At 63.2% G+C, this 26,800-nt stretch overlaps 2 protein-coding genes across 5 annotated transcripts; one reads left to right on the forward strand and one right to left on the reverse strand.

The window, feature by feature from the left end:
- Positions 1 to 242: 242 nt before the first annotated feature.
- On the forward strand, positions 243 to 12,751 carry C20H14orf180 (chromosome 20 C14orf180 homolog). Of its 4 annotated transcripts, none has more exons than XM_046647049.1 (5): positions 243 to 446; positions 6,657 to 6,783; positions 8,244 to 8,379; positions 10,088 to 10,123; positions 10,538 to 12,751. In XM_046647049.1, the coding sequence occupies exons 2-5, from the start codon at positions 6,673 to 6,675 to the stop codon at positions 10,741 to 10,743; spliced, it is 489 nt and encodes a 162-aa protein (XP_046503005.1). In that variant the 5' UTR covers positions 243 to 446; positions 6,657 to 6,672; the 3' UTR covers positions 10,744 to 12,751. The 4 variants fall into 4 exon arrangements, with proteins under 4 accessions (XP_046503005.1, XP_046503004.1, XP_046503003.1 ...); XM_046647048.1 differs by lacking the exon at positions 243 to 446 and adding an exon at positions 1,783 to 2,170; XM_046647047.1 differs by lacking the exons at positions 243 to 446; positions 6,657 to 6,783 and having other exon boundaries at positions 8,242 to 8,379; positions 8,495 to 10,123.
- A 2,438-nt stretch (positions 12,752 to 15,189) lies between these two features.
- Positions 15,190 to 26,013, reverse strand: TMEM179 (transmembrane protein 179). The gene is made up of 4 exons (XM_046646919.1): positions 25,709 to 26,013; positions 18,378 to 18,515; positions 16,828 to 16,906; positions 15,190 to 15,369 (listed from the first exon to the last, which is right to left on the reverse strand). Exons 1-4 carry the CDS (start codon positions 26,011 to 26,013, stop codon positions 15,190 to 15,192), a joined length of 702 nt encoding a protein of 233 aa, XP_046502875.1.
- Between the last annotated feature and the right edge of the window lie 787 nt (positions 26,014 to 26,800).

Below are 26,800 nucleotides of genomic sequence, written 5' to 3' on the forward strand. Positions count from 1 at the left end.
CAGGGGACAGGGAGGGGGCACCAACCCTCGTCTCACCCGCAGGCCTGGAGTACGCTGGGGCCTGGGAAACGGCCACATCCTCTCCCGCACCGAGGCCAGTGGCCTGTCCACGGGGTTGCTGCTATTTCTGCCAAAGGGGAGAGGTAATTATAGCTCCGTCCTCACCAGCTGGCCGAGCTCTGCAACCTGGCAGAGGGGCCTGGGGCGGGGACGTGGGCCGGCCACAGATTGGCCTGCAGGCAGGTGGGCAGCACCTCCAGACCAGAGCACTGGGAGGTTGGGCGGACTCGGCCCCGTCCTCCTGTGTGTCCCAGGGCCAGCCTCTCCAGGGGACAGGAGGGGCGCTGCTGGCTGAGACCAGGCCAGGATCGTGCTGGACTGTGCCCAGTGGGGGACGCCACAGAGCCCAGCTGTCACTGTCCCTCACGGACCCTGGAGTGAGCCAGGTGAGATCCCAGCTCAGGGGAACAGGTGGACACTCAGGTCCCATTTGGGGATGAATCTGTCAGAGGGGGGAGATTCCCAATGTTGGAGAACCTGCCACGGGCGGACAGGCAGGTGGGCCAGCAGTGGACTAAGGCCGGACAGAGCACACTGTGGCCCTGGACAGGGGCTGGAGAGCCACCCATTCCGTTACCTGGGATGTGGTCTTTCAATGCAAAAATGGGCAGGGTCCCAGGAAAACCAGGGCCGATGGTGACCCCAGAAGACCTAGCTCCCCGAACCTCATGTCTCGTCTGAACAGTGGGATGGCGGGTGAACTCAGTGATGTCTGGGCCCCTGGCACTCTGAGCCTTTGCCCAGCAGCCAGGCCTGACCCAAAGGGCCAGCCCTTCCGCCCCACTCCTGCCTCATGCCTGGCTGGCTGCGGGCAAAGCGGGAAACCTGGCCAATTTAGCCAGAAGCTGGAGCGCTGGTCTCTCCAAGCTTGGCCCAGAGATGAGCCAAGCGCAGTCCCATCGGAAGTCCCCGGAGCCAGGGTTCTCGGTTTTTTGCAGAGGCCACGGCCTGGGCAGCAGGGTCAGCGTGGACTCCAGCAAGCCCTGCCCAAAGCCCCCGTCGCAGCCGAGCCCAGCAGGGGATGGCCTCGGGACTGGGGACCCTGGAGACCAGGCCACAATGTTGGGGAATCCCCAGGGAACGAGCCTTGTGCTGAGCTGACTTAATCAGAAGGACTCCCCACCCTGGCCCGCTGTGCGCGTGGGGCGCCTCTCTGGCTCAGGACGCACCGTGTGTTCATGTGGTGCCTGCTGCGTGCAGCTGCCTCCAGGAGGGTTAGCACATTGTCTCCACCTGCACAGCCCTCGGGATGGTCGCAAAGGACCCCTGTTCTACGCAGGGGACTGGAACAAGGGCTGAGTGACCCGCCCGGGTCTCACTGTGGCCAGGGTCCGGGAGGGGTCCACCTGCCCCCATCTGCCGGGGGCTCTGGAGGCTGAGGTCTGCTGTCGCCCATTCTAGGGTGTCCCTCTGCACCCAGCAGACACGCAGGTGTCACTTGGCCCCGCAATTGCCCCCATCCTAAATGCACCCAAAGACGTGTGGGCTGCGAATCCCAGCACGGGAAGGGGTCTTGGGGGCCACCAGGCCAGCTCCTGCTCCTGCACCCCCTCCCAGCAGGGCAGCAGCCCACTGAGCCAGCGGTCAGCCCTGCAGGGCCTCCCCAGGAGTTCTCCTCTTGCTTAATCAGAAATACGTGTTATCTGGGGAGCTGCCAGCCCGTTCCCGGCTGGGAGTGCTGGGCTGGGAGCGGCCAGCCTTTCTCTGGAGCCCGCCGGCCTCACTCTGCTCCCCGCCCTCCCAAGGGGAGGCCAGTGTGGGGGTGTCCACAGCCTCCTGTCTCCTTTTCTGGAGAAGGCGCAGCCTGCAGGTCTTCTCCCCATTAATCCAGCCAAGCTGCTCCAGGGAGGGGGAGGTCAAACACCCCCCGGGGCCACCAAGCCCCGCAGTGACAGCCTCCTCTGAGGCCGGACTGTCCAGAGGGCAACAGGGCGGCGGGCCCTCAGGGCTGCTGAGGCCACTGCCCCGTAGCTGTAATGGAAACTTCTCAGCTGGCCTGTGAGCCTTGACAGCTCCAGTTCCCACTCTGCTCCAGGCTCTGATGGCCAGCGGATTGCTGGCCGGCGGTGTGAGCTCACCCGAGCGAGGCGCGTCACCTGCAGGAGCCCAGGTGGGCCAGGGCAGCGCAAGTGTGTGTGAGTGAGTGTGTGTGTCTGTGTGTGAGTGCACATATGTGATGATGCACACATATGTGATGCATGTGTACAAGTGGGATATGTATGGTGCGTGTGTACATGTGGGGGGGGTGTATGGGGACGAGGGGGCTTCTGAGCTCCAGCCTCTCCCCGGCAAGGTCCCAGCGTGGCCCTCCCGCCTTCCCCTGGCTGGGGACCTCTGGAGGAGGCGTCCCGGGCAGCAGGACAGCAGCAGCAGGAGCCAGCTGGGCTCTGCTCAGGCTCTGGGACCTGCCAGGCCGGGGTGAGGCTGTCTGCCTCCGGAGGGCTGTGAGATTCGGCAACTCCTCAGTCCCCTGAGCCCTGGGGGCCCTGAAGGTGAAGGGGCACAGCACAGGGTGTGAGGAGTGGCAGGGAGCAGGCGTGGGCACTAACCCAGCTGCCAGCCCCACGGTCAGAGCTGAGGAAGGGCCCCTCCCCGGCACGGCAGGCACTGCTCTGGGGGTCTCAGAGCGACCCTGGGGAGGACGGAGGCACACCAGCTGTCAGAGCGTGTGGGCAGGCATGGGGCAGGCAGGGCACATGAGAGTGGACAGGGCACACAGGTGATGACAGCCTGGCCCAGGAGGAGGTGGGGAGCCCAGTGAGTGGCGTCACCGAGAGATGGGGCTGGGGTAGGTGGCAGAACAGGTGGCCGGACCCCAGGGCTTGCATTATCCGAGGCATTGACCTGGCGAGAGCCGACCCAGGCTGCCTCACACGGCCCTGGAGGCCAGTGGGAGCCGCCGGCCGGGCAGAGAGCTGGGCTGGAGCACCCAGCCTTGGTGGGGCCGCTGGGCTTCTCGGTGCCGTCACCATGGCCCAAAGGCTTCAAGCCAAGATGCAGGCAGAGGGAGGGAGAGAGGGAGGACGAGGGAGAGGGCTTTCCACCAAACCCCACAGATGGGGGTGAGAGGGGGCGGTCTTGTGGATGCAGGCCCTAAACCAGACCTCTGCTCCTGGAAAGGGGGGCAGGAGCCCGAGGCCCCCAACCCAGTGTCCCTTGGGGCCGGCCTGGCCTGGAGCCCGAGGGAAGGCCTGTGGCAGAGCCTGGGCCTGGGGCCCTCTTGGCGCACCCCTGAGCAGCAGGCCCATCCAGACAGGCCCATACCCAGAGACGACGCTGGGCAGCCCTGGGCTCTGAGCTCAGGCTCCAGAGTCCAGCAGACCCAGTCCCTACCCAGGTGCTGAGCCCTGGCTGGCCTGGGGTCCCGTTCTGTCCCACCCCCCCAGGAAGTGCCGTGCCCCTCTCTCTAGAGAGGTTAGAGGGGTCTGAGAAGGCCTGCCCCGGAGGGCACGCCCTCCCCGGAGGGGGGACGTGCTGACACTCTGCAGGCCCCAGGCCTGGAGCTATTTTCCACCCTTTATCACCTATCGGTCACAGCCGCCTGGAGGGAAGGGCACTCTTGTTACACACTGTCCCTGCCAGAGCCCGAGGCCTCCCGCCCCTACGCGGGTCCTGTGCTCGGCCTTCGGCCATCCAGTCCTGGGGCTGGGGGTGGGGGGTGGCCAGAGGCAGTGCCACCCAGAGTAGAATTCACCTGCTGAGTGTGCCAGAGCCACACCCTCCTCCCGTGTTTCTGGTGGGGAAACTGAGGCCCAAGGCGGTCACCCCTCTTGACTGAGGTCACTGAGCCAAAGGACAGAGCCCAAGGCTCAAGCCAGTCCTGGGATCAGCAAAGGCCCTGCTTCCATTCGGAGGAAGTGACCCTTAAGGGGAAGCTGGAGCCTGAGCAAGGCTGCCGAGGGGGCGGGGCTGGGGGGCCACCTGGGAGCAGAGAACGGCCCAGATGAAGGACACAGCCTGAGAAGGCCCAGCAGGGGAAAGGGGACATCCCACAGGAAGTGCTCACTGTCCACACACGGGACAGACCGTCCTAGGCTCTGTGCAAAGTCACACCCTGCCCCAGAATAATAACAACGGTGGCCAAGGTCACCGAGCACAGGCACCGTCCAGGCTTGCTTCTAAGCCCTGACGTGCTGCCTCGCTCACCCTGGGGAGATCCCGCGAAGGAAGCTGCTGTGAGTATTCCCATCTTACAGCCTAGTAGACTGAGGCACAGAGAGGTCAAGAGATTGCCCAAGACCACACAGGGCCACACAAGGCACAGGATGCAGCTGGTTGTACCCAGCAGGCTGCCGGCACTGGAATCACCAAGCTACCCTGCTGGGTGACTGCCAGGGACACACACAAACACACCATACATTCACACCGTCACACACAAGGTATACACGCACGCACCCAGCCACACACATGCACACACATATGCCTACAGGCACATTCACACTCACACATGCAGACACACAGTTGCACACATGTGCATACAAGCACAAGGGCACGCACACTAGTGTGCAAATGTACACACACACATATATGCATATGCAGTCACACCCTCCCACACGTACACACTCACACAGGCTCCACATACACATGCACACAATCACACACAGCTGTATACTCACTGCCACACAAATACACACAAATGTGTGTGCACACTCCATACATACTCACATACACCTCACACATGCACATAAGCATGCACGCACACACTGACATGCATGTGCAGTCACACATGCACACTCGCTCCCACAAACACGTGCTCACATATGTGTGCACACTCACACGCACACACATACTTGCACATCGTCCCATAGCCCCTGGGGTAGACCCAGGCCCAGGGTGCCCAGCAGGGGCTCAACAGCTGGGCGCTGCTGACAGTGACACCGAGGTGCTGGCCTGAGGTCCCTGCTTGGTGGCTCAGCCAGTCCTCAGCCCCTCAGGCGTTTCCTCAGCTGGAAGGCAGGTCCGGGCCTGCTGCCCTCCTGAAAACCAGTCCTGCAGACGGGCCAGCCTCCCGCCTCCTGCCTAGCTCCTTCCACAACCCCATTTACAATAAAAACCCCAATGCTGCGATAGGAGGAAATTGCTCCTTCTGAAATCATTGAGCTGGTCCAGGCGGCATCCACACAGACGTGGTTAATGGGGTGCTCTGCTCATCCGCGTTATTTATGCCCCCCGAGGGATCAAGGGGTGCAGCCAGCCTCTTCCTTCCCAGGCGGAAGAGTGTGTGGCCGCCCCGGGGCCACCACCACCCTCACCCAAACCCGGCCCCTCCCTGCAGCCCTCCCCCTGCTCACCCCGTGAGGCAGTCTCGCTCCATTTGGGGTGGCCCCGAAGGAGTTGCATTGGGGATGGTGCAGGACCCTCACTCGCAGCCCCCTTCCCAGCCCTCAGGGGCACAGTGTCCTTGAAGGATGGATGGAAGGCAGGGATGCGCCTCATAATATGCAAACGTGCCCTATACAGAGCAGGGAATGTCCACCAAGGGCCCAGACCAGGGACCCCTGCACGAGCCTGGGGCTGGGGATGAAGAGGTGCCTGTACCGCCCCCTCGTCATCTGGGGGGAGGGGGGCATGGAGGACCTGGCCGTGCTCCCCAGCATTGGCCTCACCACATGGCCATCTCTGATCTCGATTTCCCCACGTGTACAATGAGGGGGTTGGGCCTGTCACCCCCCAGGGCCCTTGGAGGACTGATGCTCCATGCCTGGATTCCCTTCACAGGTGCCCGGCGGGGTCACCCGAAGTGGGATGGAGGAGGTCTCAAAAGACAAGGACCCTTCAAAGGGTGAAAGAGAATCCACACCAGAGGGGCTGCAGTTAGTGACGGGTGGTAGGGATGCACAGCCCCTCGGCGATCACAGGCTCAGAGAAGACAGCAGGAGGTGCCCCTCACACCTAGCTAGAAAGCAATTTAAACGGGGTGAGAGAGGGAGGGAGGGAGGGAGGCAGAGAGAAGGAGAGAGACAGAGACAGAAAGAGGGAGAGAGGCAGAGGAGAGGCAGAGAGACAGAGAGAGGCAGAGAGGGAGAGGCAGAGAGACAGAGAGAGGCAGAGAGGGAGAGACAGAGAGACAGAGTCGGGCATGCCCAAGGGACGGGCCTCACCCCTTGCAGCCCCACACAGTGGGCGTGACCCTCGCAGAAGCCTTTCCCAGCCCCCTCTGAGCCCCGACAATGCCCTGCCCTCCACCCCATCATCACTCCTGGAGCCTCCCCCATGAGAGGAGGAAGCAGAAATATTCATTGCAGCCTAATTTGTGACATCAAAACATTGCAAGTGACAGTAATAAAATGCAAGCTTCCTGAACACAGGCCTGGAGGGTGGTTGTCACTGAGGACACAGCCCCTGGAGTATTACGCAGCCGTGAGAGCTGGAAACTAGGAAGACAGTGGCAGCAGGGCAGCTGCTGGCAAGAGCAGTTCTGAGCGGGTTCAGGGTTCTTTGTGCTGGAAGCGTCAGAGGGAGAATGGTGCATGCTCCAGGGCGAGGCCGATGGAGGCCGGGAGGCCAGCTCGGCTTCCTGCGGGGAATTCCTCCTCCTTTTACTTTTTTCTGACGAGTGTTGCCTGTGCAATGAATGATGTCTGTGCTCATCTTAGGACCATGTTCCAGTAAATGAGGACTACAGCACAAACCTTGAGCCCCGACTCCCGGCCAGAGACGCCACATCAGACCAGAAAGAATGAGGAGGCCGCTCCAGGCACCGCGATGCCCAGGGTGGGGAAGGTAAGGCAGGGTCCCAAGCAGGCCCTGGTCCCCAGGTGGCAGGGCTGAGCACACCCGGCTCCAGGAGCTGGGCTTCCACTGGGGGTGGGGAGGGGGGAAGAGAAAAGGGAGGCTGGATCCCTGCCATTGCCCTGAGCTGTCCTCAGCCTTGGGAACGGAGAGGGGAAGTTGCGGAGTGGCACTGTAAAGCTTTGGTCTCATAGAGAGGGTCAGAGGCCCCCAGGGTGAGGTGCAGCATGACCAAAGGTGCATGGCATTGGGCCAGGGCTGAGGGTGAGGGTACCGCGTGCAAGCAGCAGGAGGGGCCGGACCAGGAAGTCCCAGGGGCAGGGCAAGGTGGTGGGTGGAGGCAGAAGAAGTGGGAGCCATGCAGGGTTCTGGAGCATAGCAGCAAGTCTGGAGGCCTCTCTGGCAAGGTTGCCCTGGCAGCCGAGGGAGGAAGGTGTTGGAGCGGGAGGGGGTGGGGAGAGGAGGACCGGGAGGTGGTCAGCATGCAGCGAGGACAGTCTAGGTGGGGGACAGGGCAGGGCACAGTAGAGGGAGGGCAAGGGAGACAACAGGGGCTCTGAAAGGAGCAGGTGGGGCCCCGACTTCAGACCCCAAATCCCGACCTAGCCTCTGAAGCTGCTGCTGGGCCTGGGCAGGCCACAGGCACTGGTGTGGCAGCCGAGGGGAAGAGACGGCCACGGAGCTGGGCCCAAGCGCAGGAGGAGCGGGACGACGGCGCCCAGAAGGCCAGCAGCAGGCTCTGTGCAGCCAGCCCAAGACGGCCCGGCTCACAGGCGTTCTCGCTCAGAACAGCCTGTTGTCACATTTTACAGACGGGCACACTGAGGCTCAGAGCCGTCTGGTTATTCCCGGCTCCACCTTCCACCCTCGGAGCGGTGGGAGGGCGGCCACTGGGCAGACACATGTCCAGGCTCTGCCCTCCCAGCCTGGGGTCTCATGCTCAGATCCCTCGGTGCCTGGCACAGAGGAGGCCCCGGGCAGGGTGTTCCGGGACCCCGTGAGGTTTTGTATGGCAGCTCGGTACGAGACAGCCCTCCACGGATGTTAGCCGCTACCATCCTCGTCGTCATGATTGACACGTGCAAACTATTACCGACCCTGTCGGGGTCGGTGAGGGGCAGAGGCAGGACAGGAGACCCGGCCCGCCAGGTCACTGACCACGTCGGTGGCACCACTAACACCACCATCTGATTGTGACCTGCCCTGGTGGCTTTGTTCAGTCCTCCCCACCCAGGGGCAGCCCCAGGGGTCAGCCCAGCAGGCTGGGGCTGGAGCGGGGGGCTGAGGGCAGGCCTGCAGGGGGTCTTCACACTTGTCTGGTCCCGCACAGCACGTCCCTCTCTGTAAATTGAGAGGCGGTGGCAGGGATCCTGGCCCAGGCAGCCTGTCTCCAGCCCCCGGCCCGGGGGGAGGAGCTCACTCCTGCCCGCTTCCCTCTGCTCCCATCCCAGTCCCAGGAGGACGACAGGACATGCCCTTCCTCCATCCTGAGACGAAGCCCAAGGGGGCGCCGCGGCCAGGGGACCGAGCCACAGAGGACCTCGAGGCATGTGCGGTTCCACGAGCCCCTGGAGGTGGCTGTCCACTGTAAGAGGGGCGTGGCAGGCCCACCGGGGCCGGGGGCCGGGGGCCAGGGGACACTGCATCCCAGGACCTCACGGAGGGTCTGGAAGGACCACTGTCACCTGTCCTATCCTCATAGGCATAACCCTAATAAAACCTGGGCCTGTGGGGTCGGCCTGGACAGAGTGACAGTCAACCGACAGCAGCTGACAGGAAAAAACGTAACCAGAGCAGCCCCAGACCTTCCTAACGCCGGCCGCTCTCCCTTCCAGCTCTCGAAGCTTCTCAGGGCCCCTCAGCCCCTCCCACCCCCTCCGCCTTCACCACCCCTTCCCAAGCTCTCCCAACCCCAGCGTCCTGGTGCCCCCTCCCCCAGAGCCCCCTCACCACCACCTGCCCTCCCCTCCCCTGGGCCACCTCATTCCTGCTCCCACCCTGCCCATGGGGCACAGCCCCTGTATCAGCTAGCCATGCTGTATAACAAACCACCACAAACTTAGCTTCCAAACACCCACATTATTCTCTCAGCAATCCCAGGGGTCAGGCATCTGGGCACGGTTGTCCCTGGTCCTCTGCTCAGGGTCTCATAAGGCTGCCATCCAGGTGTGGGCCAGGGCTGGGCCTCATCTGAGGCTCAGGGCCCCGTTCCAAGCTCCTGGGGCTATTTGCAGAATTCATGTCCTTGCAGCTGTGGAACTCATGCAGCACCGCCTTCGAGGCCAGTGGCCAACTGGCTCTGACCTTCAGACGCTCTTTTTCAAAGAGCTCGCCTGATTAGGTCAGGCCCACCTGAGATGATCTCCCTCTCGATGGACTCAAAGTTGACTGCTCAGCAATTTTCATTATGGCTACAGAGTCCTTCCCCTTTGCCATATTCTGTTGGGTAGAAGCGAGTCACAGGTGCCCCCTCCCCCACTAGGGGGAGAGGACCACACAAAGGAGAGCATGGTGTGGGGCAGAACTGTGGGGGCATCTCAGGTTCTCTCTGCCATGGCCCCCCAAGAGAGGCGCTTCCCAAGTCCTCCCGAGTTGTGGATGCACCTCACGGCCCTGATCCGCGGCAGCATCTCCCTGGATGGCCCGTCATGACTGTCGGGTCCAGGCGCCAGCTCCTCTCGCGGCAGCCGGTGCCTCCTGCAGCCTCCTCACCTGCTCCTCCTTCCCCAGGATTCAGCCCCCGCCCCGCCCCCAGCATGTCTCAGCACCCGCCCGCCCCCCCCCCAGGAGCTTCCCAACAGCCCTGGTCACAGAGGTCTGCAGATGGAGGACCAGGCACCAGTCGGGCAGGGGGAGGTCTGGGGTCCCCCAGTGAGCTGTGCAGGTGGGACGGGACTGGTGGACCCTCCCCGAGTGCCAGCCCCCTCGCCTCTGGACCCACGACCCCTACGGTCCCCTCCCCGCAGGCTGCCTGTGGGGTCACCATGCCCCAGGCTCCCACAGGCTCTGAGAGCAGCGTCTGGGGCCCCGCATTCTGGCAGGCTGAACCCCAAGCAGCGAGGTGGGGTCAGAACACTGGGTGGCCCCGAGCAGACTGGCCGACTGGGGGAGGTGTGGACGGCCCAGCCCGGTCAGGACCCTGTGGGAGCTGTGTGTGACACGGCCCCAGCTCAGGGTCCTTTGGGTGGGCAGGTTGAGATGAGGAGCTCTGGGTGGCACCTGGCAGGCTGCGGCCGTGTGCCCCCCCAGCGGGGAGCCCCCGCTGCCCAAGTCCACTCTCAGTTCTCCTTCCCAGACATCGCCAGCAGGGAGCCCACCGTCACCACCAAGGGTAAGTTCTGAGCCCCCCACTTCCGCCAGGGACCCTCACCCCCACCGCACATGCAATGCCCAGTGTGGGCCCAGCCCCAGGCCACCCTCAGAGCCCCCATCAGCTCCAACAGGGCCCCCCACCCCAGCAGGGCAGCTCCCTCAGTCGGGGTCCCTGAGTGGGGGAGCAGCGCAGGGTCCTTGCATGGAGGCCATGTGGCACCAGCAGAGGCCCCGGGCACTGACGCGAGCATGGGAGTCAACTCAGGGACCCCACCCCGATGGGCAGAGCCGCGGTGCCACCATCGGGATGAGCCTGGCTCTCCCCGCAGCCTCCCCGCCACCCTGCAGGGAGGAGGGAGCGGAGCCCCACAGGGTCCTCATTGCGGGGTCAGGCACAGGGGCAGGGACTCACCGGGGCCCCCTCCACCCCCAGCGTCCAGCCGGCCCCGGCCCCGAGGCAGCTCCCTGCTCCTGCGACTGTCCGTGTGTGTGCTGCTGCTGCTGGTGCTCGGCCTGTATTGCAGCCGGGTCAAGCCCATCGCGCTGGCCCTTGAGGACCTCCGCGCCCGGCTCCTCGTCCTCATCCTGCGCCTGCGGCACGTGGCCGTCACCTGCTACCGCTGCCTCCTGCGGCTCTGACGGCGGCCGCAGCTGCTCACCCCCACCCTGGGCCCTGGGCAGGAAGGCTGGGCTGGGAGGAGAGCCATCGGGGGGAGCCCTCATGAACCCGGGGACTAAGAGGGGCTGCAGACGGGGCCGACGGGGGAGGGGGCCCAGGAGATCAGACACGGGCTGCAGCAGCCCACTCACTCAGGCGGCCTCTCCTGTTTCTCACGTGGGGTTCACTGCGAAGTTTTATTAGAAAAAGGATTCCACTGCTAAAAATCGAGACCCGCATGCTCTAGCCCCCAGGCCGGCCCTTGAGACCCCTCCCTCATCCTGCGGGAACCGTCGGGGCCCTTGGCCTGGCCTGGATGAGGCCATGTGGAGCCCCGTGAAGACTGGGACACCCTGCCCCCTATCTGTGGGACCTCGGAGAAGGTGAAACCAGCCCTTTGCTGCTCAGGGCCTGCGGGGCGGGGACCTCGAAACCCCTTCGGGAGAGACGGGTCTGGTTGTTGGAGTGGGGGCACTGCCTCCTGCAGGCCCCTCCTGAGGCTGCATGCAGGGTGGCCCCGATGCCCCCACCTTGTTGGTGGTGTTGGGCGCCATCCTCTGAGCCCAGGTCTGACACCCACACTGAGCCCCAAGGCCTGAGGGTCCTCTCATGCCTGGGGGAAAGTGTCCAGCCCCGCTCCCCATGGCCGTCCCGCCGACAGCAAAGGGCCGAGAGGCGAGGTCGCTCTGCGTGGACCCCAACACCTTCAGAACACAGGCATCCGGGCCTGGATCCGAGCCCGCACCACACACCTGTGGGGCCCGGGTGTAGACACGGCGCCCTCACAGCAGGGCCAAGGGGAGCCACGTAGTGACAACCTCCAGGCGCCCCTCCAGACCTGCCTAGAGTGGTGAGGCCTGAACAAAACAGACACCAGAAGGGACTGCCGGGAGAGACGCCACGCGCCCGGGACAACCTTCAGACTGGCATCCATGGGCGACAAACAACGTGCTGCCCTTTTGGGGGGCTGTACTCTAAGCCTCTGTCCCCACTACTTATGCGGGGAGACACGGATTTCCTATTAAAACACGCTGCCACCTCTTTCACTCTGGGACTTTTACCCAAAGGAGAGAAATGGGGACCCATTTGCTGTAGAATTCACTTCAGTAGCTAAAGCAGAGATGGGACACTGGGGGAGCCCCCTCTGTGGGCCTCAGGGGCCAGGGCAGCAGTCTCCAGCCTCCCTTTCAGCTTCAGAACTCGGGGAGCCCAGCGGAGAGGCGCCCATTTCCAGGAGCAATGGCCTAGAGGGGGCCACGGGGGGTGGTCTAGGGCCCAGCCCTCAGGGACCCTCCAGCATCAGTTACCACCACCCCTGCACCGGCCCGGCCCCCCAAGCCTGTCTCATCTGACCGACCCCTTAAAGAGGGCAGGTTATCGCCCCATATTCCAGACAGGGCTTGGAGAGGTCAGGTGCCGGAGCCCACAGGGCCAGCACAGGCCTCAGACTCAGCCCCCTCCAGCCCTGGTCCTGTCTGCGGGACACAGCCTGGAAAGGGCTGGACACCCCGGGCCTGCAGGGGGAGACGAGGCGGCCCCCCAACAGCCTGCTGCTCTCAGGCAAGGGCTGTTTAACTTCAGAGGCAGGCTGGGCTCTGGGGGTCTGCAAGACTATGACCCCCACTGCTTTGGGGAAGATATTGCTCAAGACGCCACCATAAGCCCGAGACATCCGAAACTTGAAACCCCTCCTCAACCTGGGGAAGCCGCGATGGGAATGGTGAGAGTGGAAGCCGCCAGAAAACACGCAGAAGGCCAAGTCCTGAGGCCCCAGGAACAGAGGGCAGCTCTGAAATCCTAGAGCCGAGCTGGGGACGGAGGAGGGCAGGCAAAGACAAACGCACCTGAGTCGTCCTGGCCGCAGCAGAGGCACAGGTGTTTTTGGTTTTATTTTGACTTTGAGAAATAGACACATTTAGGTTTAAGGATCTTTACTTTCAGTTCAGCCAGAAGTAGAATTAAAACAAGGATGTCGGTCATCAAACAGCAGCTGGAGAAGCAGGGTGTTATAGGAGCCCGCTGGCGGAGACGCACCTCAGGAGCCCCAGGGCCGCGCCTGCCCTCCTGCCTGTCCCGCCCACCGAGGGGCCCTCCCCTGCCCAGGGCAAGGGCACACAGCTCCTGTCCCAACGCCCCCACCCTCGGCCCCGATATCCCTTTCCTGGGAGCTCCGGGGACATGGATGTCTGTGGGTGCGGCCGGCCTGAGACATGCCTGTGTGTCAGCAACAGCCCCCTCTGCAGGTGACCCCTGTAGGCACGTGGACACAGGTCTCTGCTCACCTGACGGAGGGGCTGCCCCCACCAGCTCCGGGCAATCCACGAGTGGCAGCTGCCGAGGGCAGACCCAAACCTTTGGCAGACCCTCGGCTCCAGAAGCCACGTCCTGCCCTGCTCCTGCTCCTGGGGCCCAGCGGCTGCTGCCCGATTGGGGAACCAGGTGGAGCCACTCCACCTTCTGCTAGGAACAGGCAAGGAGCTCTGGGGGCCTGGAAGCGTCTCAGGGCCGGTGGATCAGGGCTGGTGTGTGGGGCCTCGGGTTCTGTCGAAACACCCCCCAAAGCCCCAGCTGCCCTGCCTGGAACTCTCGGCCAGGCCCAGGGCCAGAACGCCTCTGAGACTGGAGAAGCCTCAGTCGGTCCCCTGCCCTGACCTCTCCCCGGGACAGGCGCTGGCTGATCATCAGCCTTATGGGGCCCTGCCAGCCTCGCTCCCCGGGCCCAGCTGTCGCCCCACCTGGCACCTCAACCCAGGCCCAGATCCATGGCTCTGGAGGCCCCCATTTTGGGGACCAAGCCAGCCGCTGACAGCAAGAGCCACGTGGGGACGTGGGGGGCCAGGGCTCTCCCTTCACAAGGCGGGGGCAGGGAAGGGGCCCACAGCAGAGGGAGGAAACTGCAGCTCCAGGCCCACCAGGGAAACTAACATGCTTGCTGAGCCTGGGGACGCTGGGGTCTGCTCTCACACCTCGGCTGCCCGGCTCCTGGAGGAACAGAGCACGTGTGGAGGTGCCAAAGCCAGGGAGCCCCTCGAGGGGTGTTCACAGCCCAGCAGCCCCCACCCAGGTTCCGTGTTCCTGAGCTCCGGGGTCCCCTGGCTCCTCCACCAGCCGCGATGGGGTGGATCATGCCCTCTGGGGCCTTGGTGAGCGGACTCCTCCCCTGGGTGGGCCCCCATCCCAGAGGATGAGGTCGGAGGAGCTGACAACACACGGCTGTCCTCACGGCTCCAGTCTCGGTCCACGCCTCCTGGGCACGCACACGCATGCTCACACACTCACTTGCACTCACACACTTTTGTAAGTGTACACTCACACTCCTGCTTGCACACTCACACTTGCAGTCATACACTTATATTTACACACACTCACACACACCTTCCCAGGCAGACTCACACGCACACTCACATGCTCGTATGCATGCACGTGCATCATACGATACGCACAATTATCACACACACATCCACACCCTCACGTGCACTCACACACACACAGACACCTGCGGTGGCACCTGGCCCTATGGCTCCCTCCCTTCGAGTCGCTGCCCCCAGGAGCCCATGTCTCCGCTTCCAGCCAAGCACAGGCCCAGCCTACACACAGTGAGACAAACGCTGGGGCGCAGGGGCCTCTCCGAGCCAGGCCACACGGGGATACCCCCAAGTCCTGCAGCAGGGAACAGAGGGGACCACCACTGTGGCCACTCCCAGGATGCCCACACAACCACCTGCTGACTCCAGGTCTCGCCACTGTCCCTGCCATCGGATGCTGAGACAGGCCTGGCCACATGTGGCCTAGAACAGGAGCAGGGGGGACTCAGCTCTGGGGGGCCGCCCCGGGCCAGAAGGCGGGGAGCACACGTGAGCTCCTTCCCCCACTCGACCCTCTGCGCCCAGGTCACGGGATTCCCGCCCCACACACTGCTCAGGAGCGAGTGACCAGAGTGGCATGTGGCCATCACGGGCTGATGGGGTCACTCTGGGGACACGCCCTGCTACCATGGAATCGTGCATGGGGTCACACCTGGGCAAGCTGGCCTGGAGACGGCATCCGGCCAAGGCCCAGGGGCACACCGTGGACCACCAGAGGGGTCCAAGGCCAGAGGAATCTGAGAGGCTGGACATCTTTCCACCAGGCTCACCTGGCCAGTCCCACTCCCAGGTGTGTCGTGCCTGCATGAAGCCTGGAAGAGGCCCTGAAGCCCCAGGTCTCTCTGTGCCGGCCCTGGCTGAGGGCTAGCCCTCACCCCACGCAGCTGCCATGCTCATGGTGGGAAGGGGCGCTCGGTGAGCGGTCATTCACTACACAGTGCCGAGGGGAGGCATGCAAGGCTGAGGGGCCGGGTGGGGGCCCAGGCAGAGCCCCCGGCCACTCCCCCAGGACGGGCCATGTGCCCCGGGCAGGGGGCGCGTCTGGGGGCCCGGCTCCCCCGCCTAGATGACGGCGCTCTTCTCCTCCTGGAAGGAGGCGCGGTGGGCCGGCCTGGCCAGCAGCAGCTCCTTCTCGTGGACCAGGTTGTCCAGCAGGTCCTCCTGGCGGTAGTTGTGGTAAACCTTCAGGAAGGCCAGGATGGTGATGGCCAGCCAGGCCAGCCACGAGGCCCAGAGGCCAAACTGCAGAGAGCAGAGGGCAGAGTCAGCGGGCTGCCCACACGCAGCGTCCACAGCCCTGTGCACCCGCCCCCTTCCTGGGGAAAAGGACAGGATCCGCCGGGAAGGGAACAAGGGCACTTCCTTCCTCATCAGTCATCAGTTCCCAGCATCTGGCAGCCCCTCCAAACCCTGAGCTGTGCAAATGCTTTGGGGAGCTCTGCCCTCCCCCGCCCGAGGCTGGGGTCCCCTCGGGAGGGCAGGGGCTGGGGCAGCTGGGGCCGCTCAGCTCCCTGGAGAGCTCGTCAACACTGGAGCCTCCTCTGATCTCTGGAATAAGTTGACCTTTCTCTGCTGTTTGCAAACAGTTGAAGGAGAAACCGTCTAATCAGAGCCAGGCCTGAGCCGCCCCAAACAGAGGCTCCTTTGAGGGTCCTCGTCAGATGCAGCTCCCACCTTCCTGGATCTAATTGGCGCAAATTAGGCCTGAGGCATTTTCCACTAAATTTGTGTGAAGGTGTCTGTGGCAGTGTCTGCCCATCTCAGCAGAGAACCCTCGGAGGCACCCAACGTCCAGCCCCGCCCCACTCCCCGAGGCTCCCTCACCACAGTGAGAGTCCTCAGACTGGCCGCTGGACAACATGGGCCTCGGGAGGCCAGTCTGGGGTGCAGAAGTGGGGCCTGGGTGCCAGTGAATCCCGCCTGGTGCTGGAAGGAGCCACCTCCCATGGGGCGCCCCCTCATCAGGTCATCAGTGTCACCCCCCAGGGCACAGATGCAGATTTTGAGGGACAGGCCCTCGCTGACCACCAGCATGTCCCGGCATGCCTGTGTTCCAGCAAATGGGGTCCCCAGAGTTGCACCAAGGTCTCCTGGAGGGCAGGGGACACAGCTAATACAGGGCGGGGGGGGAGAAGGGTCTCCCCCACACAGTGATTGTAGGGGGGCTCCCCCAAATTCGCAGGCCAGAGCCCCTTGCACCCTTCCTCAGACACCACCCCAGCCTCCTCCAGCTAGCGAACAACCCCGAGCCCCCCAGCATTTGTCTGAGGGCGCCTGCTTGGCGCCGGGACCAGATCCAAGCTCCTTGCCCTGGCAGACCCAGGACGATGCCCAGTTACGTGTCCAGCAGCACCCTGCAGGGAGCCACTCCCTCATTCCCCTGGGCCTCTTCACTTCTGCAGTTTGCACATGCAGTTCCCACCTCCTAGGACACTCTGCACCCTGCCCCTCCCCACATCCACCTGCAAAAATCCTGCTCAGTCTCCAAGATCCAGCCCTCCCGCCCCCTCCTCCAGGGAGCCTTCCCAACGGCTCCTGCAGCTTAGCGCTCACTCAGCTGTGTCTCCTCCGCCTGGCACCATCCTTAACTGCAGTTTCCTCCCCTGGACAGGTGAGGAGGTGGGCTGTGCTCTCAGTTCAGCAGTAAACAGCCCCTCCCCAACCACACGCACCTCCCTTCCCGTCTGGAACCCCGCCTACCTGGGCAATCGCAAACTGATCGTAGAAGGCAGAGTTGTCCACATTCAGCTCCAAGTCGATGTCCTGGAGCTCTTCGCAGCTAAAACGGCAAGACGCAGGGGTGGAAGGTCACTGCTAGGCCACCAAGCACAGGAAGCAGCGGGTATCACCCCCAAACGGTGAAGGTGCTGTCCCCAGGTGGGGCAGACGGGAGCCCCCATGCTTGTCTGTGAGCAAGGAACCTGCAGCCCCAGCCCAAGCCTGGCCGTGGATGGGGGAGCCCAACGCCGGCCTCTGCTCTCCTGCAGACTCCACCCCTGGCCCCCACCGCAGGGTCACTGGCTCCAGAGCAGGGGGTGCCGGCCGCTGCTTCCAGCCCCTCGGTCCCCAGACTGATTTGCACGGCAGTCCTGGCATGTGCCTCGGGGGCTCCACGGGGCAGCACAGGCCAACGCTGACCAGCAAAGCCTAGATGAGGGCCACAAACACTGTCAGTGGGGGCTGGGCCAGGCCTGGCCTCAGAGGCCGGCAAAAGGAGGCCCAGGGGCCCAGGCACACCCTGGGGGGCTGGAGGATGGGATGGGGGGCAGGAACCAGTGTTTGTGGGGGAGAGACTGTGGGTGTCCAGTCCAGGGGCCTGCCCTCACTCTGAGGCCTCTCCGAGGCGAGGGAGAGGGGGCCTGGGGGCGGGAGAGCTCAGCTCAGCATGGGCAAGACCTCACCCACCACAGAGGGCTGCCCTGCTGTGGACCCTGAAGGAGTCACCCACCCGGGGTACTCAAACTTTGCCCTGGGGTGCGCCCAGGGAGCCCCGGGGGAAGGCACAGGATAGGCGGGCAGATGCCCCCCACTTCGGCTCTTGCATCCTTTTTACACATTGGGTTCCAGGTCTGATGTGGCTTCAAGAAAGAATCCGGAGCCTCTGGGAGAGGTGACCCCAGGGTCCCTGCCTTCCCAGGGCCCTGGCCTGGGGCTCAGGACAACACCCGTTAGGGCTGGGCAGCAGGCATTCCCATTCTGAGGGTCAGGCGGTCACCATGCTCCGCCCTGGGACCCCCCCATGCCAGACCCTGCCCCCTGCTCTGGGCCCCGGCCTCCATCCCCGACTCCTCACCATCACCCTCACCTCCACCATGTCACAAGCCCCCAGGACTAAAGCCTCTGATTGCCACGCCCGGCCTGGGCCTCTGCCTCCACAGGGCAAGGTCTCCAGGACCTTCGGCTGTGTGGCCACATCTAGCCTTCCGGGACCTGCTGCCCACCCTGCGACATCCTGTCATCCAACCTTGTGACAATGACCGGGCGGCTGGAATCTCTGACCTCCTGGGCCTCCACTCCCACCCCAGATCCACCCCTAGGGTGTGCGGAGGGCCTGCCCGAGTATGAAGCTGCCGGCTCCCCGAACTGGGAAGAGGGTATCGACGTGGAGGGAGGGGGTCTGAGGGCAAGAGCCGGCCGTGTGAGCACAGGCAGGGGCACCTGTGGGAGGAGCAGAGCTGCGGGCTTGGGATGGGATCCAGCCACGAAGACGCCGACCAGGGAGCAGTGGGGGCGGGGGTCCCAGGGCACACCTGTGGGGCACGGTCCCCTTCTCCGTGATGGCATCGCACCACATGGTGAAGCCCACGCTCACGATGGTGCTGGCGATGAAGACGAGGAAGACCACGGAGGCGCTGACCAGGAGGTTCAGGAAGGCGTAGAGGAAGGAGCTGCGTGCAAGGACGGAGAGAGTCACTGAGCGCCACCACCGCCGCGGTCCGTGCACCCCCTGCAGAGCCAGGTGACAGTGGGCGGGGCAGCCCTCAGACCTTGGGTTTCCAGCCAGCGTCTGGGCCCCGGATGCGGGGATGGGCCCAGCGGGGCCACCAGGGGCCGCTTCTCCGTCCTGCGGCTGTCCCTCACCCCACAGACCACGTGCTGGGCCCGGGCTGCCCACGCCATCCTCCCAAAGACCCAGGAGTGGGAACCACTGTCACCACGTCTTATAGAGGAGGCGAGGCCAAGATTCAACCCAGGTTCAAAGCCTTGGAATCAGCACATGTGCCGAAAGGCAGGACGTCCTTTCAAGGCTCTTCACCACGCGGTCACCTACCAAGGCCATGTACCCACACGGTCATCAACACAGCCGGCCTGGACCCGTGTCAGGGGCTTGCCGCACGACCCTGCTCTGATTCCTCCACTGAAACCTGAAAGCCAAGCTGTGAGCGGGACGGCGGGTGGGGAAGCAAGAGGCCGTGGGGACGGAGCAAGCTCAGGGCTGGCCGCACAGCCCCATGGGGTGAGGGCCTCCCCAGGTGCACACGGGCATGGCCCCACTGGGCTTTCAGAGGGAGTCAGCATGTGCTCTGACGACAATGGGGCAGGTGGTGGGAAGAGCCCACCAGACTCTCCTGCCCCTCCCGCAGCCTCCACCCTCCCACCATCTCTGAGCTGCCCCCTGGGATTCAGAGTCCTGCACATGGGCCTGGGGTTGGGGGACCCTGAGGCTGCGGGGGCTGGGGACACAGGGACAGCAGCCCCGCCCCCTCTGACCCACGGCAGTTCTGATGTGAACATCAGTGCCGTCAGCACGATCTGAGGGAGAAGATCCACCCGCACTGGCTTCCCGGCCAACGTTTACTGAACAAGGTCTCAGTCAGCCGGAAGAACATCAGAGTGACTGCCCTCGGACGGAGTGACTACAGAGCAGAGGTCGATGCCCACTCTTTCATTCATTCACTAGACAAGCACTTTCAGGCACCCGCCCCCCCATGCTGGGCCCTGAGGACAAAGAGAGAAGAAGGCTGCAGTCCTGGCCCCAGGAGGCGCCTCTGCCGATGGGCAGACGATTAACCGAGGTCACCGTGCCCAACTCGAAGCCTGCATCACCAAGCCACTTTACAACAGCTAGAACTCTCCGCATCTCTGGGGAAAGATCCACAGGGCTGTCGTCGACAAGCCGTTCCCCGGCCTCATGGCTGCATAGACAACAGCACCAGCCCACAGGGCTGGAACCTCCCAGAGCCTCCAAGGAGAGCAAGGCAACAGAACTGGGTTTAAAACAGAGCTGCAGAGGCTGGCCTGGTGGTGGAGTGGTTAAGTTCGTGCTCTCTGCTTCGGTGGCCCAGGGTTTGTGGGTTCAGATCCCAGGTGCAGACCTAGCACTGCTCATCAGGCCATGCTGTGGTGGCATCCCACTCACATACAAAATAGAGGAAGATTAGCAACAGATGTTAGCTCAGGGCCAATCTTCCTTGCCAAAAAAAAAAAAAAAGCCAGGCTGCAACCCCAGCAACACCAAAAAGGCAGAGAGATGGGCTGGCTGGCATGCTTGCCTGTTCACATGGGAGGCTCTGCACCCAGTGTCGAGGCACCCTCCTTGACACCCTCAGCTGGGTGAGCCACTTGCTTCCGGCTGGGACCCTGACAGACAGAATTCTGAACTGCAAAGTGCATCTGGCCCTGGGGGCTCTGAATAAGGGGTGGGGACTATAGCTATGAAGAGGGGTACATTATAGCCCACTCCACTCCCAGGCCAAGCTAGATGCCAAACCCAGCCCGCCCCTTGGTCAGCTGTCTGACCTTCAGCAAGTCCCTCTCTGGGCCTCAATCTCTCTCTCTCTAAACTGGATAGTCAGAGCCCCACCCCCCCCGCACTGGGTACCTGTGGAAACCGAGGGAGCTGATGTGGGTAAAGGACCGAGAGCGGGAGGTGCCAGGGGTGCTCATGAGCACACACTCCCTCTGCAGGATGGACTCAGCCCATCGTCCAAGCCAGGAAGAGGCTCGCTGCTCTCGAGCCCCATGCTGGGTGTGCTTGGAGCTCTGTGCACAGGGCCCACGTCGCCACAGCAGACGGGGATGGAGAACCAGCCCCCCACAGGAAGCGGGGTTGGAGAAGCCGCTGGAACCAGATGCTGGAACCACAAGCCTGGAGACTGTGGTGTGGGGCCCAGCTGTGCCCCCGTGGGGCAGCGCGGGGCTGGGCAGGTTCAGGGGTCAGGGGAGGTCCCACCCACTGGAGCCCCCTTCCCGCGAGCTTGTGCTCCAAGGGAAGCAGGAGGTTACCCAGAGCCTACACTCCTGGCATCTCAACATCGGATGGCCACTCCACTCCAGGAAAGAACATGGTGGTCCTGGGGGGCCAGGGACGAGCGTCCTCAGGCTGAGCAAAGCAGCAGCCTGACCTCAGCACAAAGGCCAGCTCGCCGGGACAGCCGGTTCCCCAGGTGCCCTCCCCCTGCTGACATTCTCCTAGGTCCAGCAGGTGCCCGGGGTCTCCAGACCTGCCAGCTGCCGGCCCAGGGGACCTCCCTGGGGGAGGGATGGCCAGGGCGCAGACAGCTGGCCAGGCAGGGCCGACGACCCAGCGTCAGATCCTGCCCCACGTCTGTACCGAGTTCTAGAGAGTCACACGCGGCTCTTCATGCCCTCCTTGGCCGGAAGCATCCTCAGGGAACCCTAGCACAGCGGGCCTGAGCCACAGCCGAGCCATCGGAAGCTGCCCCTCCCGCCTCTGAGGGCGGTTTACAACACAGCCTCCCACTGTCTGGAGACCCCAGACTCTCCAGCCACATCCCTATTAAATGAGCACGATTTGGGGGTCTCCTCCCACAACCAGAACACAGAGTCCCCATCGCACAAGAAAGGGAAGGGCTCCACGCTGGGGTCACCCCTGGCCAAGCCTCCTCCGACTCCTCTCACCCATTTCTGGTCAGTTCCCTTGGAACCTGCTGGAGCCCTACAGATGTGTGAAGAATTCAGGTGTGTCCAGAGCCTCACTTGGCCCCAGCCCCCCAGAATTTACAACGTTGCCCCCCCCCCATACCCCTCCCCAAGGGCTGGCCAGGGAGCGGTCAGGGATGGGGCTGGCACACACAGGGTTAACTCCATCTTTCTCAGGCCTCTCAGGGTGCCTGGAGTAGATGTGCCGTCTCCATGGTGACAGCTATCCCGGGAAGCCCTGGGAGCGATTTGCAGGTTGAGGGACATGTGTGGGCAGGCAGATGGGTTGTTTTAACCCAGCGCTCCCCAGCCGTCAATCACAAACCACTGCCACCTGGATGCTCAAAGGGCTCCCACGCTGACAAAGCTGCCCAGGCCCTCAGGCCGAGGCTCACCGTCAGCCTGTCCATCTGCCCTGAAACGGCCAGCGCCCCAGGAAGCCACAGGTGCCCCTGATTCACTTGCTCATTCCTGCAGTCCGCAACCAAGCTGACAGCCCTGCGCAAAAAAGCTGCCCCCAGGCCCCCAGCCCTTCACTCTCCTGGGCACAAGCTGTCAGGGTCCCCACTTTGCACAGAGACACCCCTGCGTGAGGAGGGAGCTGGCACCACGGTCAGGGCCTGACGACCAGCTCACTTCACACAGACCAGAGGGTAGGGCTCTGCCGCCCGTGCTGGTGGGAGGGGTGCCAGCGGAAGGTGTCTCAGCAGGGGTCCTGTGTGGTCTCTGAAGTCAGACTCTGGTCTTAAGAGAATTTGTGTGCACACTAACCCTAGGCAGGCAGGGCCCTCTGGGAACCCAAGTCGGACGGGGGCAGTGACATCCTCAGTGGGCCGGACATCTAGGGGCCAGCAGTGGCCTGAGGGCCCTCATCCATCACACAGTCTCCCTCGAACTGCCCCTCTCGGCCTCCTGGCGTTCCTGATCCCCTTGCTGACCCAGCACCTGCTCGCCTGGTCTACGTGGCTTGACCAACAACTGAGTTGAAATTGGCTTCTCCAGGTTGACCAGCTTGCCTGTGACTGGACAAGGCAGACTCAGCCTTCCCAGTCTTGAAGACCCAGCACTTGCTGACACAGCGAGCCCAGAGGACTGACCAGATGGTGAATCTGCAGAGATACCAGGGCCAGGTGAGTGGCTGTGAAGCAGCAGATCCCAGAAGGCAAGCCTCTTTCTGTCATTCATTAAACAAACACTAATTCGATGACTCCTGTGCACCATGCCCTGTGCTCAGCCCCAAGCATACAGAGATGAACAGGGCACATGCCTGCCTTGTGTTCATCCAGGCCAGGGTCCCCTCAGATGGAGAGCCACGGCCTGCATATCCATGCGAGGTTTGATCCAGTCCTACAACCAGAACTAAGATGAAGGTTGACCCTCGACGGACACCATCACTGCTGCCTGGCTGCCGACTGGCTTGTGCAGTGGGCAAAGTGGGGGCAGGTGGCTGCCCAACCATCTGGCCTTGGCCAATAATGCCTGATGGCCGAGAAGGACATTATGTACCAGATGTCCCTGGAGAAGAGAAGGCTGGCTCCAGCCTTGCCCACCAGTGATCGAAGCCTGGACAGAGGTCCCTGGTGGTAGGACAGGTGAGTATCTAGAACTGACACAAAGGGGCAGAAGACCCAAAAGTGCTCCTCCAACCAGGCCACATCAACAGGAGCATGAGCTCCCTCTGTCCTCAGGGGACAAGCACAATGAAGGAGCACGGAAACTCCCCACGCCTCAGCTTTCTGTGTTTAAAATGGGGTGGCAGTGGCAGTTTCACAGAGCTGATGGACACCTTGAATGAGATGACAAGGGACAGGGGCTGCTGTTACAGCATTCCCTAGGCGTGCTGCCCAATTTGTGTGAAATAGGTGACCCTCCACAATCTGGATTCCTCTCTTGCAGGTTCTGGGGTTCTTAGCTACCCCTGCCCTGCTCCCAGCCTCTGGTGGTTGCCCAGCCTCTGGTGGTCTCCCAGCCTCTGGTGGTCTCTCCCAGCCTCTGGTGGTCTCCAAGCCTCTGGTGGTCTCCCAGCCTCTGACGGTCTCTCCAGCCTCTGATGGTCTCTCTCTTGACTCTGAAATCTCACATCACTCAGAGCCACACAGGCTGGGCCCCACCTGGAGAGCTTCTTTCATGTCCCCCTTGGCTAGACTCTGAACACCTGGAGGCCACTTGTCCTGTAGGGACACCCAGGAAGCTGGAATGATGGGCATGAGCTGATGGCTGAACTGTGGCCCCCACACAGCCTTTGCCCAGTGCCCTCAGCTTCCCAGACTGAAAGGACCTCCACCTGCTGACCATCCCGTCGTCCTTCTCAGACCCACTCTCATACTCAGAGACACTTCTCCTGCCCCTACTTGCCCTGGGGACACTGACTGGGTCAACAGCCGGCTTGGCAACGTGGGGGCTGAAGACGGGACACCAGCCATTGAGTGGGATGGGGAAGGAGGAGGGGACATGCAGGACACCACCCTGGGACTGGCCTGAGCTCACACTGGGCAGAGCCCCAGCCCCATAGCACCTGGCGGTCCCCAGGCTGATACACAGCTTGTTGCAGACCCAAATCCAGAACCTTCATCTCATGGGTTGAATCGTGTCCCCTAAAAACATATGTCCAAGTCTTAACTCCCAAACCTGTGAATGTGACCTCACTCGGAAATAGTGTCTTTGTGGGTGTCATTAAGCTAAAGCTCTCAGGATGAGGTCATCCTGGATGTAGGGATGACCTAAACCCAATGACTAGAGTCTTTATAGAAAGAGGGGAAGAGACAGAGAGGAGAAGCCATGTGGACATGGAGACAGATCGGAGTGGGAAGGTCCCAAGCCCAGGAACGTGCAGGGTTGCTGGTGGGCAGCAGAAGCTAGGAAGAGGCCCAGAAAGGATTCTCCAGCCAGAGGGAACCAACCCAAGGTGCCGACAGACACCTTGATTTTGGACTCTGGCCTCCAGAACTAAGGGGGAATAAATCGTTTTAAGCCCCCAGTGTGTGGTCCTTTGTTACAGCCAGCAGCCCCAGGAAACCCACACACGTGGTTGGTGAGATGCCACCCCTCCTCCAGGTGTCCTCACCTCTGCACAGCCCTGGCTGTCCCCATCTCTTCAACCTGCAGCCACTCCTCTTCCTGTCTATGGCCCCTCTTTCCACGCCAGTGCCAAGCTGAGGGCCCTCAGGAGTCCCTGCCAGCCCTCCTCTGCCCACTCACACCCTTACAGCTCCCAGCTTATCTCTCACCTCCCCAAAAGAAGTGGAAAGCCACCAACAACTGCCAACAAATGATGGATGGGGTGAGGGTGGGGGCAGAGTTTGGGAGAGGGCCTGGATTTCCCCGGTGCATGTCAGGGCAGGTGATGGGCGGGAGTGGCTCCCAGGACCTCTGCAGGAGCCCTGGGCTGCTGGGGGCAGAGTAGTCCATTGCCAGGAGCGTGGGTGGGTCCGCAGAGAGCCCCAGAGGGTGGAGGCCCATGGAGAGCTACTGGTTGAGGACCCCATCCCAGATGAACCACGTTCCACTCGCTCCCAGGATGGTGCCAGGGCAGGAAAGGTGAACTGGAAAATGGAGTCCAGGGGAAGGGGGCTTGTAAGGACAAACCAGGGCCCTCCCACACCTGCTGCACACCCCAGCAAGGTCTGAGCGCTAGCGCTGGGCCTCGAGGGGCTTCCCTTCCGCTTTCCTCTGCAGTCACCCTTCCCAGGACGATGGGGATGAGGGTGGGATCCCCGGTACGCCTTGTCGGTCAGTGGCCGGCCTGGTCCCTTCCCTGGTCCACCCGAGCAGGCCGCAGGGCCCAGACCGGGTTGGCAGCTGTCCTCGGTGCTGACGGGTGTGGGCCCGCTGAGCCAGGGAGGGAGGGAGGCCCAGGTCTGCCCCGCGATGACGGTGCAACATTTGAACCCCAGGGGCGGGGGTGGTGAACGCGCGGAAGCGGGAGGTGATGCGCACTTGTGGAGGGAAGCACTGGCCTTGTACGGAGGACGGATGATCGCCATGGTCCCTGGGTTCTGCGTGTAGACAAAGGGCAGTTTGTGTGGAAGTGGTGAGGGCCCAGGGTTGATATTTCCGGGCCTCTGAACTCCTGGGTAGATAGAGAGACTCGTTCCTTGGCGAAGGAGAGCCTGGGGGCGCTGTGGGCACGGAAGCGGTACCGTGCCCGGGGTGGAGGCTGCGTCTGTCGGCGCAGGGCGGCCGCGAGGCCCTCACTTACCCCTCGTGTCCCTTGCAGAGGAAGAAGAGCGTGCGCCAGGCGTGCGCGGCGGCGAGCAGTAGCGAGAGGAGGCTGGCGAGCAGGCTGAAGCGGCAGGCGGCCGGCGGGCCCCACTCCTGCACGGTGAAGCGCTCGCGCTCCTGCACCGTCAGGTTGGCGCTCAGCCACATGCCCTCGGTGAAGAGCAGGCAGCGGCCGCGGAAGTCGTGGCCGTTCTCGGACAGCGGCACCACCACCACGAAGCTGAACAGGAAGGCCAGGAAGTAGCAGACGCACTGAGCGAAGAGGAAATTGTTGAGCGCCATGGCGGGGCCAGGAGGGTCGAGGAAGGGGCCGGAGGAGGCCGCGGGGCCGGGCCGGCGGCGCGGGGCGAAGGGCGCGAGCCGGGAGCGGGGGCCGCCGGAGTCTCCGGGCGCCGCGCGCAGGCCGGGCCGAGGCCGCGCGGGAGGCTGCGCAGTGGCGGCGCCGGCGGGTCCTGCGCGCCCCACCCGGGACGCGTGCGCACGGGCCGAGCGCGGGCCGCGCCTGCGGTCAGCACCACGGACAGCTCCTGGCGGGCGCGGGGCGAGGCAGGGAGCAGAGGGAGAGCGGGTGGGCGCGGGCCACGCTGGAGAAAGGGTGCACCGATGGAGACGCGGAATGGAAACTGGGAGAGGTAGAACGGGAGGACTGCTGGGTCGGCTTATCGAGACCGTTCTCTCTGTGCCATCAACGGCACCAGGAGCTACCTGTGTGGGCCTCACGTAGGCTGGTGGTGTCCCTAGTTCCCCATTAGCGTGAAGGAAAGGAGGATAAGAGAGAGGGGAGCACGTGTCCGGAGGGACGTGTCCAAGGTGCCTATAGTGAGGCATGGGAGTGAGGTTTGCAGTCCAGACTGGACTTATTCATTTGAGGAGTCCTGGAGTGCAAAGTATGGGGGAAGGGGCCAGAGAGTGGAAGACGTGGGGTCACTGGGAACCCCACAGAGGTCATCCACGAGAGATCGGGAGGAGGGAGCGGGTCTGTGAGCTATTTGTGCTTCTCCAGCCCCGCACCCTCAGTGGGCACATCTTTTATGCTGCCTGACACAAGTAGGTCCCCGAGGTGATATTT

Source organism: Equus quagga, chromosome 20, assembly GCF_021613505.1.
Source record: "Equus quagga isolate Etosha38 chromosome 20, UCLA_HA_Equagga_1.0, whole genome shotgun sequence".
Lineage (NCBI taxonomy): Eukaryota > Metazoa > Chordata > Mammalia > Perissodactyla > Equidae > Equus > Equus quagga.